The following is a 19,609-nucleotide window of genomic DNA, read 5'->3' as shown; positions in this document are numbered from 1 at the left end:
GAGTTTGTTTGACAAATGCAAATAGCATGTGGCATGTGGTTTCCCCCCTCTCCTCTACTCTCTCTCTCTCCTCTTGATTTTGGTTCTGTTTTTGTTATGCCACATCTGCAATTCGCATTTCTGTTTATGTTTATTTCCAACGCTTCGAATTCTGTTTCGGATTCAACGCGTGAGTCAAATTTGTGCCCCCTCGCTATGCTTCTCCCCATTTAGTCAAAAATTTTTGATATGTTTTGATTGCCAACGCAAATTTTACAATCAACTAAAAGACAACAGCAAACCGAACAGCACCTTTTGCACATGCGCGTTCATTGGCCCAGCAAACGTGATTGCAATTCCAAAGTCACACTCCAAATCAAGTAAATTATTAATTCATATTTATAAGGCCATCAAATGCATAATCAAAATTGCCCTTTTAGCGCCAAAACATTTAAGTGGATTTTAATTTTTAGGTGATTTTTTGTTGTAGGAAAATTGTGCAATTAATCTAGTTATCTAAGTGCTTTCGTTAATTACGATTATTTCAGTTTTTTGTTATGCTTTAAATAGCAAACTAAAATTGAAAAATAGCCCAAGAAAAAACTAAACAAATTGTTCATTGAATATAAGTACATAATTGATATAAATTGATGTATGATAAGTTAAATCAAGAATAATAATAATAACAAAAATGAAATAAATTTATTGAGAAAATGGAGTGATATGTAGCTTTAAAAAGTGATCTTTAAAATGACACCTTGGTATTTCAATAACACAAGAAATATGCGTTGCCATGAACCATACTTTTAGATTACTTAGATGAAGAGTCATATTTTTGGTACCAACTTAAAAAAAGCCGCAGTGCTCTATTATATTAAATAATTGCATGTGGAAACAAACAAATTTTTCTTGTTTTTAGCGAAATATTTTAGTTAAGATAACGTGCACAAGGAAAAAACAAATATAAAACTGTCGCGCTTATCAACATATACTATATCTACAAACAATGCCTATATTAAGTATACGTTAAGTACGTAGTACAATTTCCCTTTCAATTGGTGAAAAAAGAGGAAAAAGCAACTCATGTAGCTAAAACAATGCCTACAGCGTAATTAATAATCAAAGTTAATAAATTGGCAAACACGATCGGAATTGTTTAACAATTCCAATGAACTATTAACGGTTCGAGTCATTTAAATGAAAAAGCGAAAAATACGCGGACGTGTTGGCAAAGTTGGCAAAGCGAACAACTGCATAAGTAACTTGGCTAATTGGCCAATTGGCTTAGCTGGCGTAGCGTTATCAGCCATCAGACAGAACGGAGTGTGATGAAAGCTAAACGAATAAGCGAGAGCTCGTAAAGTATTCATTCAGCATTTGAATAATTGACGTAGGACGATGATGCTGCACTAGTGCCAGGGATCAAAGTTGCAAATAGACATCGTCGTTCTTTTTGTTGTTGCCCTCTCACCACGTGACTCGCATGAATGCTGAATGCATTCAGAATTGCGTGAGCGAGTTTCTCAAATTATTTAACAGCTATCGAATTTGAATTTGTATTTTTGTTTGCATTTGGTGCTAAGTGACAGCTCTGGTCGCCGTGGAGGGTCAACATCAACATTGACAGCGACATCGACATGGATTTCGCGTCTGTTTTAAGCTCGCTGTCAAGTCAATTTGGCTGCGCTTCAATGCTGTGCACATTCAAGTCTGTCTGCCCGCTGTCTGTCTATCTGCTCGCCTGTCAATCAACCATCGAGTCATCTCCCTAGTCCAAGAAGAAGTGATTCCCCCATCCAATGAGTGTCTCATACATATTATCGCAACTTGAGTGAAAAACCAGCAACTGGCATCAATGTTTTATTAATTTCCCAAAAATATAAAAATTTGTTTATTCATTTGTCGTCTGATTTCATTCACTCTTTCTCTCTCTCTTTTGCGGATTCGGCGAAAGCATTACTCAATCCATTTCGTGGAATGCGGGGGCGATTGTCACTCGACTTCTGTTGTTTTTGTACCATATGAATTACGATTATTTGTGGTTCATATGCATAAGGGTCCGCTATTGTTTTGTGTTCGTAGACTCATAACTTATAAACAAGTGTTGTCCCATGATGCATCGATGCGTGTCCTACGACCACAACACGTCTCCGCTCCGAGACAAAGGTGGAGTCAAGGTTAAGCTGCTTCACCTATAAGCCACACTCTCTTCTACCCGAGAGAAACACCTTTATTTGTATGTCATTAATTGGCAGCGACGCCTACTGCTGATCAAGGTCAACTCACTAAATAGGTAAACAAGTGAATCAACTCCATTTCAAGAAAATAAATTGCAACTTAAAGAATTTTAAATAAACTTTCACTTTGGAGTACGTCATCTTTATAAGGAGGCATCAATAGCATAAATACCAAATTAAGTATTCCAGAGGAAAGTATCTGGCTTTTCCTTAAGAAGTGACTTTTCATATAGTTTCGCTTCTCTAGCAAGTATTCATAGATGTTTAGCATATAAAATGTTGCTCTAAAATCCTTTCTACTGTCGAACAAAATTTGAATTAAAAATGAAAATAAAAAAATATTCAATTGGGGCAGCAGTTGATTGCAATTCCAGTTTCAATGCTTTCACAATTTTATTTCTGCAATTTGAATATTTGACAGCTTTTGAGGACAACCAAAGCTTGAAAGCTTTTAGTGAGAACTTGCTCAGCGTATTATCAGGAATTATGACACCACATTTGCACAGTTCAATAAAATATTCTAGTGGAGCCATCAACTCTGTAATAGCAGCTGATGGCTAATACATTTTATTAATGCGGCTCAAAGTCAATTGTGCGTATCATTAAGTGAAGTTATTGACCCACACATTTATATATCGAACATAAATTAGGGTGTAAAACTAAATTTCAAATGAAAATATATTATATTGAATAATAATATTCTACAAGTAAAGAATAACTACTTTCAAGAGGAACTTTCATAACCGAATAAATAAGATAAGGAAATAAAACCAGGCAGAAGGAAGCATTTTCGACCCCATAAAGTATACTTATTCTTGATCAGCGTCAACATCCAAGATCCGAGAGCCATGCGTGTGTAGTAAGCTAGAGTCAGTATATATGATTCCTTAAAATTTGGTTGCAATCAGATACAAATAGTAGAAGACATTAAACAAATAATTGTTTGTGTAAAAAAATGGATGTAAGACCCGACAGATGCTTCGGTTGGTACTCTGGTATATTTTGTATGCGTATATATATATACTAATAATCTCCTTTGGTATATGAATTTGGCATATTTTATATACCGCACTGTTTTGTTAATTTTTTTTTAAATACTTGTTTATTTTGCATGCATTAGTATATTTATATACTAAATATTACCTTCGGTTTATTAATTTGGTATAATTTATATACCATGCTGTTTTTAGTCATACTGGTTTATTTTGAAAGCAATACTAAATCGATATACCAAATATAGCCTTCGGTTTATTAATTTTGTATAATTAAGGAATAAAACCGCACTGTTTTGCTTTTATTGAAAATGGGTTGCGGGTATCTCAAAGCCGAGATTTTTAATGTACAAAATAGATTTCGGTTTAATGTATTAGGCAAATGTAAACTTTATTCTACCGTCAGCCCGCAATATGCCATCCGTATACCAAGCAGTATCAATGGCATAATCTCCCTTTGCAAGGAACATGAGGTCAAAATCTTTAGAGGAACGTGATGGAAAACTGTCTACGATGACATCATGCTGAAATTACGCAGAAATAACGTTAAAATGGATGGAAGGGTTATCGAATGAGCAACCCACATTGTAAGGACAAGTATGATTAAGGTTTGTATAATCCTTAAATATGCCATATATGAAATTATTGATCAGATGATTGCTGTGCCTTAAAAATTTACAGCCATCCAGCGTGTAGTTGTGATTGAAGGGCAAATATCCGTTGCTCAGCTTAAGCAAAGACCACTTCACCTAAATTAAATAATCAGTTATATAAAAGTGTCAAATTTGAAGTAATTTTATGCATATTACCACGACATTTGTTATGGGTAATTTCAGCAGTTTGATGCGCAAGTCGAATAATTTGATGCTGCGATTCACGGCCCTCAGATGACACTTTTCCATTATTGCATATTTATGATCCTTGATTGCGAATTGAATGCTGGTAACCTCGAAGCTGGCCAACACCTGTAAATAGGCACAGCATTAGTTTTGACATTCTTTAGACGATTAGGGATAACTAAGATTACACTGGTGCAGAAAAGTAATGTGCCAAACGGCAGCCAAGTCAACGATCTCATTTTGAGCGCAGCTCAATAAAAACTGATGAAGCAATATTTAAAATACGGTTAGAGCACTTAAAAGTCAATTGTGCGGAACAAAAGTGTAATTAAACATAAAATATTAAACTGAAATCTTATCTGAAATAAGTCATCATTATAATTATTTAATTATTAGATGAGTTAAACGCCAAAAAGCGTGCTACGAATTACACTTCAAAGAGAGAGAGAGAATTCAAATAAATTTGTTCAGTTTGTTTACCTCCGGCATTTCCTAAAGTCCGATTGATGTGACTTAAGGCGTGTCTCTTCAGGCAGCACTTCCTGGCCATATTCTTTTCAACTAAAATGCATGGTTTATTTCTTGGTGTTGTCAATATAATATAGAATTTGCTTATAAATGCAATACAAAGGCGGCATTAAACGAGACAAGGAAGAACGAGGCATTCCTGCACGTTTGACTGTGTATAAATCAAAACATAAGAACAATATAAAGAATGAAATTTACCAGCGACAATACACAACAGATCCATCCAGCTGAATGCATATCAAATGATTCAGCTCTTGAACTTCAATCGTGGCGAATGAAAGAGAGAAAGCAAGAGAATCCCGCGTAATTTGTTGCGGTTTTGTATCCAAGTCCAATTCCAGATCAAGTTCGAGTTCGAGATTGAGTTCTTATCGACAAGTGCGTCACTTGAATGCCCCACCATGGATGCAGAAGATGAATTGAATGAGTCACTCAAGAGACGTATTCTGCAGCAGATAAAAAAACGCAAACAGGCCTAAGGCTAATCGCAATTGTTTTTGTCTCGGATCGAAACGGATCGGATCGGATCGCATCGTATCGGGTATTGTTTGCATTTGTTTTTATTGTTGTGTTGTTGTTTTGCATACTTCCCAAAACAAATGAGGAAGAAGCGCTACACACATTGAGGAATCCGTCTGACAGGGAAGGACGTCGACATCGACAACGACAGTGACAACGACAGTCAGTCAGTCAGTCAGTCAATCAGTCAGCCGAACCGATCTGAGCTCAGCTCAGAGCCATATAAAAGTATCTAAGCGCAGCGGCGTCAGGTTCAGTCTAGTTGCAAACTCGTGAAACTGAAACTGAAATCTGATACTCGACACTTTTTTGAGGTGCAGTGCGCGCAGCTTGAGAAATTAAGGCTCCCCCAATAAACATAAAAAAAAATATCGTACACATTAAGAGAGTGAGAACAGCAATAAAATCAATCTATTAACACATAAAACATAAAAGTGCTAAGCGAGTGCTAAAAGTGAAATAATTGTGGAGTGTGTGGTCGCCGTTTCCGGCAGCAAATACAAAATAAAAAAAAACCAATCAAAATAAATAAGATAAATAAATAAGAAGCCGAAACAACTTTGTTATTCATTAGAGAGCTGTTGCTGCCTCAGGTGTATCGTGAATCATCGAAGCAACAGACTGCTAACAGCGCGTTAACAGAGACTGCTAACTTAACAGTCGCTTGGTAACAGTAGACTGTTAACAAACACAATTTGAAGAGGACTTGCGCTCGCATTTGAATAGCGTTTGAAAAGTTTGTGGTAAGTACGAGTACTCGCACTCATAATCGCACTCATACTGTTATTCGTTTTTCGAATGGCACGAATCCTTTACAACATTTGTTATGGCCTGTTGCTCGAGTCCCGAGTCCAGGGCAACAATGGCAACAACTTTTTCTATGCCTGCGGCCAATTTGACCACACAAAAGTGGCAGGAAATTATTCTCTGACTATTTTTCTATGAAAAGCAACCACTTCGGGTCTCGCTCTCTTTCAACTATGTGTTTTCTATGGTACTATGTGTGTGTGTGTGAGTTTTTTATGTTTATTGTTAGTCGCGTGACTCGACAAGCGACGAACGGACGACGCCTAGCTCGCGCCTAGTCCGCTCCAAATGCAGCCTGTGGACTATAATCATAAATAGAACAACAATGAAGTCAATTTGACAATGGCAATCTTGGCATACTCTACCTTCTGTTGCGCAAAAGATATATCCATATAATAATAATAATGTAATGTACAATAAACTGAAGACATAATAATAGAATTGTGTCATGGGCATATCATTTTATTTGATTAGATATCTAGTACAAGTTTTAATTCCTTTACAAACTTAGAGAGCTATAATTGGATGATTCAACGTGTATCACATCTTTTAATCTGCAATACATAATAGCTTATTATTATGAAAGTGTCAAAGTTATTCAACCATTGAATAACTTTTATTGATGTTGCGTTACCCAGTTACCTAGTTCACATCCAGATCTTGGTACTAAAAGCCCTTCCTTATCATTGCCATTAAATAACTTTTATTGATGTTACCTAGTTCTCGCCTATAAGTTTTCCTTTATTATTGTGTTTGTCATTGGCTTAAGTCAGATAAATAATGGAAATTTCTGGGAATTTTTAAACTCATCTTGTAATGAAATAAGATTCATATAATTGCTATTTATATATATTTTTTATGAATACAATCATAACTACATTTTCCATGATTTGTTGCGATCGGATAAAAATATCAGAACATTAAGTATCTTAAGTAGAAATTCTTTCGAATAGCAAAGAACGCCTAATGCAATCGAGTATTATTTGCTTTAGCTGACAATTTGGTATATTTTGCATTCTATGTTATATTTTAAATGTAGTACTATACCGACATACCAAATGTATCCTGCGGTATATTCGATATTTTTGTGGTATATTATTTTGGTATATTTTTAGAATATTGTTTTATTTAAACCAAATATTCCAAATATATGCTTCAGTATATTTTAGTATTTTTTGGTATATTAATTTAGTAGATTTTTAGAATATGGGTTTTGAAAAATTGCGTAGCAAGAATCTCACTGTCGGGCCAACTCGATTGTGGCTTTCTGAAATGTTTTTGCTGTAAAGAAATTTTATTTTACGAAAAATAGAAAATATGGTTATTTATTCTTTTAGCGCATTTTTAAGATTTAGAATCTGAGTTTCTCTATCAATAAATAAAATACATGTGTTCCATATAGAATATATCTTAAGCTTTCTATAATCACACTCGAGTGTAGCGAATCCACTAGAAAAGTGCATAAACTTCTTGAAAAGATGATTCGAAACAACGACGCCAAATGCGGCACATAAGCAAGATATGTGAGTGTGTAGCTGGGACAGGTAATAGGTAATACTCATAGTATTAGAATTCATATCACACATACATATACATGATGTAGGAGTAGTAGTAGTAGTAGTGAGAGACGAGCGTCGCCGGCATTGTCGCGCCAAAGAAACGCCATAAAGACAAGTTAACAGCGCATATACGAAGTAATTTAGCTTGGCCAACAGGCCACCACGAATCAGCAACAGAGCCCAAGCCCAAGCGGCTGAGCGCGAGAAAGAGAGAGAGAGAGAGTGAGAGCGGGAGTGAGAGTGGGAAGGAGATACAACACAGAGGCATCGCCGTGGCAGTGGCAAAACAACAAACGGGAGTCGCACACGGAACGTGCTATGAAACGGTTCGCGTAATCCAACGACGTCGCTTCATTTGATTTGATTCGATTTGTTGCTCAACCCACCTGAGAGTAGAGCCCTCGTAGTATTCGTATAATATTCGCATAGTAGTATTCTCATAACTAAGTGATCTAAAGTTATATACTGCCAGCATATCCATATTACTCAATATACGTGAACCTCACGACAATTTAGTTAGGTCTAGTTCATTAGTTAATTAAGACTCTTGGCGAGAGTTAACCTTGTGCCAGCTGCTGCCTAATTCAAGACTTATCAACAACAGTAACTCACTCGAGAATTGCGTCGACTTCTCATCTAATCAGCCACTGGCCAATCTTGTTTCCGTATGTGTGTGTGTTTGTGAGTTTCGACTGATAAGATCCAACGACCCGGACAAAGCGTGTGTGCAATATTTGCGCTGATTCTTATCATCAGTCAATAGACCACATTATTCCATAATTATTACAAATCATCGCTGCAATATTCAACATTCCGTATTCTGTATTCCGCATTCAGCATTCTGTGGTAAGTTTCATTCAACTTTGGATAGTTTTGGTTGCCCACGGGCTAAGTTCAGCAATCATGATGAGTCATTCCCATCCCCCAAAATGATTATTTAAAATTGCCCACAAAATGTGACTCAGAAGCATATGTTATATGTAAATATCTAGTTGAAAGTTTAAGCGGCTTGAGGTTGATGCCTCCACGCTTTATAGACAGCTGAATGTCATAATACTTATAGTTATTATGATCTATTTCACCATCCAAATTACAACGACTTCAAATCATGACTAAATTTCATGATAAACACTTTTTGATGAATAGTTGTTGAGTTGTAAAATGAAATGTCTTTTTGGAGGATGTGCAGAGTCGCACATTCTTTATACGGTCAACAGAAATCTCTTTCCAGAATGAGAATTAGAATTAAGTGTCTACCAAAATGAGTTCGCCTAAGGAAATTTCCACAGTATTGACAAACTCTAACCAAAATACAATTTTTCCATGATTAATTGATATTCAACTTGACATGAGCAAACAATATTAATATCTATAATATACATTTCATATAGGTAATTCAAAGTTGTTTTTTTTTCTACTAAGAATCTCACATTTAAAGTTTGGGTATATCAAGATATTATTCTGCAATTTAATTGATTACTTATGACACTTAGTCAATATGTATATCTAAATTTAGAGTGAACAGGTGACAGCTCAAATTGATTACCACCTGGAAGCCAACTCAATTTATTTACATTACGCAGGTAAACACATTGGTTGTCAAAAGTTGAAATCGATTAAATGACAACTCTGTTTATCTTTGCTTAAATCAAAGTTGTAAGCTGAAATTGCATTGAATTTGTAGCCCATCAAATTAGTTAGTAAAAACTCTTTACAACATTTAATGCCGTATTTCCTGCTTGATCTAATCATGGCAATGCCCGTAAATATCACGACTAATGTGCATCCATTTGTGTGTGTTGCAGTTTTGATTGCATTTTGCATTTGGCTGCCAATTGTTCTTCAAACATTAACAAATGCAGCACGTAGGCATATTGTGGAAATTTTAATTCTAATTCTAATTCAAACTTAAATTCAAATTCAAATGCCAATAACAAACAATTTGAATTACGAGTATTCGTTAGGCATTCGTATTTATATTCGTATTCATATGTGAATGGCCGAACTGACCGTGACGTGATTGCGTTTGAAATCAGTTTTTGAACAACAATTACGATTGTATCATTACGATCAGAAAATATGGTTATTATTTTGCGATTTGTTTCGCTTTTCGCAAAGTTCTCTTAACTAAGGTTCAATTCATTTCTCTGGACTCTGCCAATGGCAATGAACCGTTGGGGCTTGGGCAGCTCTATAAAACGGAACACGAATCTATAAATACGAGAATACGCTTGTACGATAAATAGTTGACAACAAAAGGCACAATAAGAGAGAGACTCATAAATATTTCATTGTTCTTGTCACAGACACAAGACGAGAGATGAGATGAGTTGCATGTATAGAGAGGGAGGGAAGGCGAAAGAGAGACGCAACTGCAGCCAGGGAAGCTGCAAGTTGGATGGCATTCGGAGTGGGACTGCAACTGAGAACTGAGGACAGCGACTGGGAACAACACTGACAACTGCAAGTTGTCATTGCCATAAAAAGAGGCGGGAGGTCGTCAGTTCTGTGTTGGGCTTTTGTTCGAACTTCTGTTTTCCATTTGCAGCATTCGAAATGCAATCTTCCAGATTGACATAAAATTTCACACATGTGGCATTTCATTTATTTACACACTCGAACACTCAACTTTTGATGCTGTACATTTTTCCACTATTCCGAGTATATATCGTTGATATATTCTGTACTCTCTCTCTCACATATGCACATATAATTTGCAGCGACTGTTGGGCAATTTACTTCACGTGCCCAGCATCTGTGCCTTCATATAACTAGCGGCGATTTTTCCACCAGAAGATGGACAAGGGGAGTGCAGTCAGGGGGGTACAGTCGTTGACTCACACTTTGATTCAGCCTAGCTATAAACCCAGACATTAATATCTTTGTGCACAATTGATGCTAATGGCCAATGGGGCAAAAGCCAAACACTCACACTCACACCCAGAGATCTGTTTAATATGAATGCTAAACAAATCATGACTAAATTTGTGTACATATCTATGAACTTTGTTTCTTGACAAGCGTAAGAAGAAAAAAAAACAATGCAAAGTCATTCAATTAAATACCCTGCAATTACGGATTTCATTAGACAGCAGCATCTCCTCTTAAAGGTATCAATATGAAAAGCCTATGTATACTCTACAATTATTAGTGACTAACAAAAAAATTGTATTTCTGTTGAAATTGCATTGACTGATTTTCAGTTAATAATTTCTATCAACAGTGATTTTTCTAGAGATCTGCAATACACTTTCATTAGCATCATTCAAGTTCCATCGAAATTTCTTAGTCAAATATTAAACAAAAATTCTTGAAGCTATAATATTCTGCAACCCAAAATTGAAATACTCTATTGCAAAATTTGATTTACATAAATTCTATAAAATGAAACTACATCAAATCTATTAATTTGAAATTACATGAAAAACATTCTCAACAATTTTTTAAATATATTTAAATTAACATATAATCGATCTTAAAAAAAAAATAATGATTATATTAAATATAACTCAAGATTAACTAACTTTTTATTGAATTGATAATTTTAAATAAGAATTAAGTTTGAGTAATATTGCTACCGTATAAAACATATCATTAAGATAAAAGTGTCTTCACAGAATCGTTCGTGCAATTCATAAATTTAAAATACCCAAGATCAGTGGAAAAATCTAATACTAGCATCATTAATAATTCCACAAACTAGAAATTACGTATAGGAGCACAGTTAGAACACAGCACGCAGTCTCTCTATGAGTCTGCCGTGAAATCAAGCAGGAAGGCGTGTGCCACCAAAGTGTTAATTGTCTCATACTACCTTATTTGTAAACACATAATAAACACACACATATGCAAGCGCTGAGATTACTCATGAGTAATATTCATTGAGCAATAAGAAACCACCAAAACGAAAGCAAAATTCGAAACGAAAATTCAAGTTGAAATTCATTCATAAATTTGTGTATCGAGTTCAAGTGATTTCCCATTAGACCTGGCTGGCACACCCGCACAGTCAGCCAACAGAAATTCAACGGAAATTGCACGAAATTTGCGAGAAAACAGCAGCCACAACAACAACAGGGCCGTAAAGTGTCAAATGAGATCTGTAAACTGGTAAGATGTAAAAATGCAAATTAGTTGTGCGACAACAAAGCGTGCGCTAAACAGTTGACAAAAGCGCTGCCGCTGTGATAGCTTTTTTTACCGCTGCTGCTGTTGCTCTGCTAATAGTGGTATGACACATGTTGTGGATTCCAAGAAATTCGCATTAGTCACATACAGCGATTCCCTTCGCGCTCACACACAGAGCGCAGCTTTAAGTTATACTATTAACAGCAGCAACAGGTTTGACAGCAATGGAATCCCCACTGTTAAGCGCTCGTGCTGTTAACTACATTTGCGCTCTGCCGACGTTGACGTCAGCTGTTGCGTGTGCGTGCGAAAGCTTTTGTGTGCGCAACTGCGAAAGCTTTCGGCTGCACAGCGATCAGCGGCGAGGCAGCGCCTCGAAGTTTGCTGTGCGTTGGGATCAGTTGAAATTTGCGCGCTGCTCTGTGCGGTTGTGTTTAGCGGCGAGTAACGAATACGAACAAAATACCAATAATATTAATCATTAAGCGCACACACATACACATAACATAACAGTTGCAAGCAATTGCAAAGTGAACTTAACTAAATTTGTGCCGTTATAGCCGAGTTTACATTTTGCGGAAATTTGCGGAAAAGCGAGTACCCGAAAGAAAGCGAGAGAGAGAGAGTACAGTTAGTGACAACGAATTTTTGTAATGAATTAAATGAAACAAAAGGATCGCGTCAACAGTGTGAATATCAAAGAATCAATTAATAACTCAACTCAACGCAACGCATCGCGATCGCCCACACGCACTCGTTTAATTTATGCGCCGAGCTAATTAATCAATTTGTTGAAGTGTTGCATGCGACGACAAGCACAAGAGGAACAAAGAAAGCAACAATAACAACAACAACAATTCAAGCAATTGCGGTTGTTGCAGTTCATTGATCTACTACGTCTCTCAACGCACAGTCACAATTTACATGTAAGCATCGGCAAAAACTAATCAAAAGGGTATCAAGGTGGCACACCTCATTCAATTTCATTCAATCCACTGCAGTTGATTCATCCGATCGAGCCTAGCACACAGGTGCCGCATATCTCTAAGGTCAAGTTCTAAACCAATAATATATTGACTCACAAGTCCACTGGCTATTCAAAATATTTGGTAATTCACAGCCCTGAAGCATAAATCGATTCTCATATCTTATCTTATGCGTAAATTCATGAACACGTATTCGGTGAAAGGGCGGGGAAAATATCGCTGCTGATAAGCTGCTAGAAACATTGGGCAATCCAGCTTTTCAAAAGAACCAACTAAAAGAATGCGAACGTCACAAATACACTGCAAGAAATCGGGGAAAATTAATAACATCAATATTTGCTATGTGTCATAGATTGGCTTAAATAAAAAAGTTAGATGCTTCCATTCCCTCTCTAATTTTATTTATTATATCTTTCTCATTCAGAACATGAATAATTCCCGCTGTGTAGCTTAGAGATTCTAAAACCGGTGCTAAACTGGTTAATAAGAATTCTATCAACAAATTAGCAAACGAAAAAGCGATAAACAAATTTTCGGTATGTTGTGAATATCAAATCAATTTATGCAAGTGAATCACATTTAGTCGCAAATAGAAATATAGAAATCGTATTAAGATGTAGCATAGGTTTCTGGGTTGCTTGCAAGCGTGTGTTCCTTAATGTCCCACATTACGTATACGTAACATGTTGATAAAAATAGCAGGCCAAAAGCAGGCAAACACTTCAAACCTAAAATGCAATAAGCTATTGATTGTTGTTGTTTATTTTCGTTTGCCGCAGAATTGCGCGTATTGATTAAACAACAATGAAAAAGCTTTCATCGTTATAGCGACTAACTGAGGCAGCATCTAGGGCAGGGAAACAAAGCAGAGGGTGCAGAGTGGTGGAGAGTAACCAAGCGAAGCGGAGTGCCAAACAGGTGCCCAGCTCTTTAACCTTAAACCCACAAAGCGACGACCTTCAACCCGCTGTCTAATTGCCACTTCTCCCCCCGCATGAACAACACACACAAACACACACATAGAAATTTAACTGTTTATCATTTGCCGTATCTAAATATTCACCCAAATATACATGTTTAGTACATATACGTAAATAATCACACTGTGAACGTGAACCAATTGTGTGAGACACAGGCACCTAGAGTAGGCGCAGAAGTATATAGAAATATGATTCTAGTGTCCACATTGAAATCCCCAGTGATTAGTCAATGGCAACAAAAAACAAAAAACCAAAAACAAAGACAACACAAAATGCAGACTTACGCGTATCAACAGCAAATATTGTCTCTCTTTTATTTTGTGGACGACACACCCAAAGGCAGAAATAAATGAAAAAAAAAAACATTTTGAGACTTTGCTGCTTGCTCTCTTTTGCCATATTCTTTGTTTTGGGCTCTGTGGCGTTGAAAAGTGCCCGCCACTTGTCGTATACTTGATATCACTTATCGCTCACGTTGCTGATGTCACAGCCAGACCAAATGCACTGCGCCAAATTTATGACTACTAAAAGGGTGTTAAAGGGTGTTACACATTAAATATCATGTAAAATAAACAGCAAATAAAATGTAATAATTTTCAAGTTGCATCCTTTCTGTAATACTGCAGTTGCCAAGCGTCGTTGGCTTTATAGAGTTCATAAAAGCAAACACAGTTAGTGGCGTTGTACATGGCGTATACGTTACACTTGTCATATAATAGTGTTGGGGCAAAGTCATATCATTAAGTTGGCTATTTTTAGGGCTATCATTAGAGACAAAGAGGAAGCCACAATGCTTGTGCATATTTACAGTCTAAAATTAAATTATAATAAGGTCTAAATTTAGTCGAGATTTAAGTTCAAGTGTAGACAACAAATGTGAGACAGCCACATGACTGCTGCGGCTGCAATCAACAACAAACTAACAACAGAAAAAGAAGAAGAAGGCAGCTGACACGTCAGAAGTGGCGTCAGAAGGCAGTTACTACCAATTTTTACTACGCCACACTTGGCTACAACTCGCGACTCGACGCGGCTCGACTATAACTCGACGTAGTACGCCAGCACTTCCGTTCCGTCGTTGCAGGCATCCAAAATGTGTGCCATTTAGCTCCACAGTCAACCTGTTGGCACTTTTTCTTTGGCACAGCAAATGGGCCAACTGCTTCCGTTCGCCCTTTTGCACTTGGCCTGCTCTGATTGTTGATTGTTTGGCGGCGGCTTCAATTTCTTCTTTTACTTTTTTTATTGCACCTGTCCTACAATATGCATGTGTACAGCACACGACTGCCTGGGACCTGTATGAAATATTAATTGACCTTTTTGCAATTCTATTTTCTATTTTTCTATTTTCTATTTGCAGTGCGCAGTTGTTATTACAACTTCAGTCACGACTTGAAGTTCAAAGTGCGCCCTAGACACAACAACATCGACAGACAACAATCGTATCTGCATCTACATTATCTACAATAACATCAACAACAACAACAACAAACAACAACAGCTACAACATGTCCAACACCTGCCAAAGCTACGCATCCGTGTTCATAGTGATGGGCACATTGCTGTCCATACTGATGGCAGCACAAAGTGTCCCAGTTTCAACGACAACACAGGCCGAGGTAAGTTAAATAAAACAAGTAAGAAATCTAGAAACAGAGTCTGCTCGATTATGAGATACACGCTATCCATTTTTAAAGAAAGCAAATCAATGCTGTATTATTCTTAAATCATACCGCATATTATACCGCAATAATACAAAAATATACAGAAAGTAATATTTGGTTTATCGATGAAGTTATATTCGGTATATACCATAGAGGTTAAAATATACTAGATTGTCAGCAAACGCACTTTGTCATAACTTCTACAATTCTAAACGGACAGACAGTCACACGGATTGACGAACATGGCTTTATCGTCTCGACACTATAAGATTAAAGATGCTTACTTTTGCCTGTTAGGCACAAATTAAAAATTCCCTTCCTCCCTATGTGTAGCGGGTATAAAATTAGTATGTAGTATAGAAAGAACTATACTGATATCTTAAAATGACAATGGACGACGACAAGTGGCTCGGCGTTCGGTGACTCAATGAAAATTGCCAGAATATCTATCAAAAACCAACAGACCAAACTTGAGCCAAAGTGTTTGACAACTAATTGAGCAAACAATTCAGTTATCTCGACTGACCAGCAAAAATAAAAAAGAACATGATAAGGGTGAATGAAAAGTAGAGAAAAAAAAATGGCAAACGAAACGAAATTAAAATTGCAAAGTAATTTAATAACCGTTTGTAAAATGAATTCGAATTGAATCCAAATCAAATTACAGCCTCAGCATGCCAATGTTAATCACATAATTGCGAGCGTGTAATTTGTTAAATTACAACAACGAGCACACACAATAAATAAGGGAACTATTCGCTTGTTATAAAGTTATTAAACGGTGCATTAAATATTGGAAAAGATATGGGGTGATGAAAGAAGATAATGACTTTGATTTACAGCTGAATTAATGAATGAACTTCGATTGCAACACTTTTGAATTTCATATTAACTAGTTATATTTATACTTTGAATTTCTTTAAAATTATTTGCTTGTAATAAAGTTCTTAAATGGTATACTTAAAATGAATGACGTAAGAGAAATGATGCATTAAATATTGCAAAAATATGGAACAATAAAAGAAGATTTATTTGAATTACAACATAATTACGAAGTGAAAAGAACTTCGATTACTACTCTTTTATTTTACCAATCTTATTAACTTGTCACACATTTACTTTTAATTTCTTGAATATTATTTTATTCACTTCCGATGAACATGACAAATCGCTGCCACAAAAGTGAAGCAATTCATGTATTCAACAGCTGCAGCCAAGCTGTGGTCGCCATAAATAATTGCATTTAATATTTAGTATAGCAAACATGCATCAATATACATATATTGTATATTGTTTACAGGCTTGCTTATGGTTAGTTAGTCAGTCAGTGGCTGCAACACATGCAACATTGGCAATTATTCCACTCACATCTGCACGCAATGCATTCAGTTTATATCGCACAAATCTCCAACGCCACTGTTAACTGACCTTAGTTCCCCCTTTTGGGGGTCTTTTTGCCTGGCTGGCAGTAATGCTTCCCTTTCTCATTGATTCCCTTCTCCATGTGACTGTATTAATTGCTGGTTTTGGTGTTGATCTGGTCATGACATTGCCATTGTCACATGGCAGCTGTGCCACATGCAAGCTCAACCGTCACCATGGTCCAATTAACTTTTATTGCAGCACATTTGCCAGCTAAATAATCTGCTAGATAAGACATCAACAAAACTGAATGTGACTGAATTTTTTTTTTTTTTGTTTTGTGGGCAAGTTTGATCTCTAGCGCTTGTCAACAATACTTTCAATTTAAGTTGGGTTTTATAATAACTCTTGATTGATTTATTGATTGATTGAAATGTAGATAAAAAGCAAAGCTATCTTTATTGAGAATTTGTATTTTTAATTTTTCCTGTAATTTTGTCGCTCAATTAAATGCCATTCATTCAATTTATGTAATAATAACTTAAATTCCCTTTTCCTAGAAATTTATTTTTCCAAGAAATTCCCTTTTCCAAGAAATTCCCTTTTCCATATCGTACAAGAACTTGATCAATTCCTTTTTTGAAGAAATTCCCTTATCCAAAACATTTTCTTTTGCGGTTCCTTAGATTCAGTTCCCAAACCATAGAAGTTCAACTTGATAATAATTTTTAATATTTATTTTTTGATAAAATAAATTCAAATATAATTTGACTCGACCTGGAATAGAACTTGAATTTCATTTTCTATCAAAAGTATTTAGACATTAATTTTATTAATTTTAATTAATTTACTCAATGTGAAATAAGCTATTTGTTAGTCTCTGAAATGAATTCAGTTTTTATTATTGTCTAAAATTGCATATTTAACTCGATGTTTGTTAGACGACAACTCCGCATCGTCTTCATGTTCAGTTCAGGCACATCAATGTACGATTAAATCAATAGTTTTCCGTTTGCATAAACTTAATAATGACTGCTATTAATGACTGCTAATGCCTAAGTTAAAGCTGCGCTTTCATGTCATTAATATGTAGTAGCTGGAAAGAGATAGAAAGAGGGGAAGAGGGCGACTTTGGCTGCTGCTGAGCTGATTATCAGCGCCTAATGCCAGCCAAATTGTTGCCATGCTTATCGTTTTGTGTGCAGCTTGCAAAATCGCAGCGATGATCCCACAAAAACAGCAGACAAATCGCTATATAAATTGCAATTGACACGTGACGGGGGCATCGGGGGAGTTGAAGTCTTTATAATTCTCATGATTCTCCTGTTGCTGCTGCTGTTGCTGCTGCTGGCGACAAGGTTGTCACGTTTTGCGGCACAAAGTGTTTTCCCTTGTTGCACGATTGCAATCTGCATAAATTAATAAAGCAGCATCAACAGCAGCAGCATCAGCAGGTGGAATCCGAGCTAGATTCGATTTCAGTTTGAGAGTCAGACTTCCAGCCACACCTCTGAGTATGAGCATGTGAAAAGTGTGTTCCTGTTTGCCCATTTATGTCGAGTGAAATATGTAACGAGTGCAAGTTTATCGATAGCAATTATCGATCAATTCGATCACTTTGAGCACGCGCTATGCGCGATGCGTGCTTAGAACAAAAACCGAAGCTGCTGCTGTTGCTGCTGTTTGTTGTCTTTGTTCAACTATCGGCTAATTGATATGTTGAGCGCGTTGCCAGCAACTTGGCGCGGAACCTGCATGGCCATTGGGCTGGCCAGTCGCCCAAAACGATAATGATAATGACGACGGTAATGATGAACGTTGATCGTTGATCGTCGATCGTTGAATAGGCATACGTCAACATTGCGCAGCCCATGTTTGTCTCACTTCAATGTCAGACTACAGCACAAAAAAAAAAAAAACAAAAACAATCGGCATACTCCCACTGTTCTAAGTCTTTGCTACTCTCCAATAAATTTTGTCGGATTTCGCAAGACTTACACTGATCAAAAATAATACTAATATCAAGATTTTGTTCTGAGTACAAAGAATTTCAATGTATATACCAAGAACATGAAATTCTTAATGTTAGAAAACACCTATTGATTTTAAGAACATTTATGTTAATATAAGACGCAAGTTCTTATAAATAAAAGGCACATTTCATACAGTTTTAAGAACAAAAATCTTAATCTAAGATCAAAAAAATATGACCATTTATCTTTTTTTACCATTTAATTATTTGTATTCATTCAGTTGCATGTTAATCACTCCACTTAGGAAATACTTATCATCGATTCGCACTCACCCAAATAAAAACTTTATTGGAAATTCCATGAATTTCACAATTTTTTAATCTAAATCTAGTATTTTTGGTAAGAATATAAGAATTGGCAGACTCATGTTCATAGTTTTAGGAATTAGTTCTTAAACTATTTTAGGAACAAAATTGTTAAGACAAATGTTCTTGATTTTAGAAATTGTTCATTTTTTCAGTGTAGATCGAAGTCACTGCGAGTCATGGCAATGGCTAGTCAGCTCTGTCTGGGACCACACTTGCAGTAAAGTCTTTAACAACATTTAAATGGTTGTTCATTTATTTGTTGTTTTCCCCCCAACTGCATTTGTAATGCACGATTTGATTGATTTAGCTCTTTATCTCTGCTTTGCTTTCATTAATAAATGTGACTCACTTAGAACATATATAGATATATATATCTACATATATGCATAGTTTATGATTGTCTACCTTACATTGACATCGATTGGAATCTCTACAAATTGTCAGCAATTTGCTCTACACAAAAGTAAACACACAATGACACTGAGTCAGTGAAGGCATCGCAGCATTATTGTGATTAAGACATAATGCAACCAACCCACCTTCAATAATCACGCTTTATGTCATCCACGTTCCAATTCGAGAACTGCGACGCGTCATACGCTGCGTATGCTTAATCGAAGCCAAGTCAAAGGTTAATTGCAGCAGTCTATTGGAATGAGCTCAGGCAGCAGTTGTGCTGTCTCCGACT

The 19,609-nt window shown here is 36.2% G+C and overlaps 2 protein-coding genes across 11 annotated transcripts in view; one reads left to right on the top strand and one right to left on the bottom strand.

The window, feature by feature from the left end:
• Nucleotides 1-3,445: 3,445 nt before the first annotated feature.
• LOC133843452 (uncharacterized) lies at nucleotides 3,446-5,370 on the bottom strand. Of its 3 annotated transcripts, XM_062277022.1 has the most exons (5): nucleotides 4,774-4,855; nucleotides 4,528-4,608; nucleotides 4,018-4,173; nucleotides 3,793-3,957; nucleotides 3,446-3,732 (listed from the first exon to the last, which is right to left on the bottom strand). In XM_062277022.1, the coding sequence occupies exons 2-5, from the start codon at nucleotides 4,534-4,536 to the stop codon at nucleotides 3,583-3,585; spliced, it is 480 nt and encodes a 159-aa protein (XP_062133006.1). In that variant the 5' UTR covers nucleotides 4,537-4,608; nucleotides 4,774-4,855; the 3' UTR covers nucleotides 3,446-3,582. The 3 variants fall into 3 exon arrangements, with proteins under 3 accessions (XP_062133006.1, XP_062133004.1, XP_062133005.1); XM_062277020.1 differs by lacking the exon at nucleotides 4,528-4,608 and having other exon boundaries at nucleotides 4,774-5,370; XM_062277021.1 differs by lacking the exon at nucleotides 4,774-4,855 and having other exon boundaries at nucleotides 4,528-4,734.
• Nucleotides 5,371-5,532: 162 nt separating this feature from the next.
• The window catches only part of LOC133843446 (matrix metalloproteinase-14), a 26,160-nt gene continuing 12,083 nt past the window's right edge, over nucleotides 5,533-19,609 (top strand). For 5 of the 8 annotated variants that reach the window (XM_062277008.1, XM_062277004.1, XM_062277010.1 and 2 more), the window contains exons 1-2: nucleotides 11,997-12,514; nucleotides 14,915-15,173. In XM_062277008.1, coding sequence (XP_062132992.1) covers nucleotides 15,063-15,173 — 111 coding nt within the window. In that variant the 5' untranslated portion in view covers nucleotides 11,997-12,514; nucleotides 14,915-15,062. Of the gene's footprint in view, nucleotides 5,838-7,992; nucleotides 8,307-11,995; nucleotides 12,515-14,914; nucleotides 15,174-19,609 lie in introns of those variants that run through there. The other 3 variants (XM_062277006.1, XM_062277005.1, XM_062277007.1) reach the window with 3 other exon arrangements.

The sequence above is a fragment of the Drosophila sulfurigaster genome, chromosome 3, assembly GCF_023558435.1.
Source record: "Drosophila sulfurigaster albostrigata strain 15112-1811.04 chromosome 3, ASM2355843v2, whole genome shotgun sequence".
Taxonomy (NCBI): domain Eukaryota; kingdom Metazoa; phylum Arthropoda; class Insecta; order Diptera; family Drosophilidae; genus Drosophila; species Drosophila sulfurigaster.
The sequence above is the reverse complement of the archived record's forward strand: the minus strand, read 5'-3'. Positions and strand labels throughout refer to the sequence as shown.

Excerpts from the sequence above, each read along its gene's own strand:
- LOC133843452 (XM_062277020.1), bottom strand. The coding sequence starts at position 4,812 with ATGCATTCAGCTGGATGGATCTGTTGTGTATTGTCGCTG. Across the intron at positions 4,174-4,773 it reads TCTGTTGTGTATTGTCGCTG|GTGTTGGCCAGCTTCGAGGT; the intron begins GTAAATTTCATT and ends GCCTATTTACAG. Across the intron at positions 3,733-3,792 it reads ATCATACTTGTCCTTACAAT|CATGATGTCATCGTAGACAG; the intron begins GTGGGTTGCTCA and ends GCGTAATTTCAG.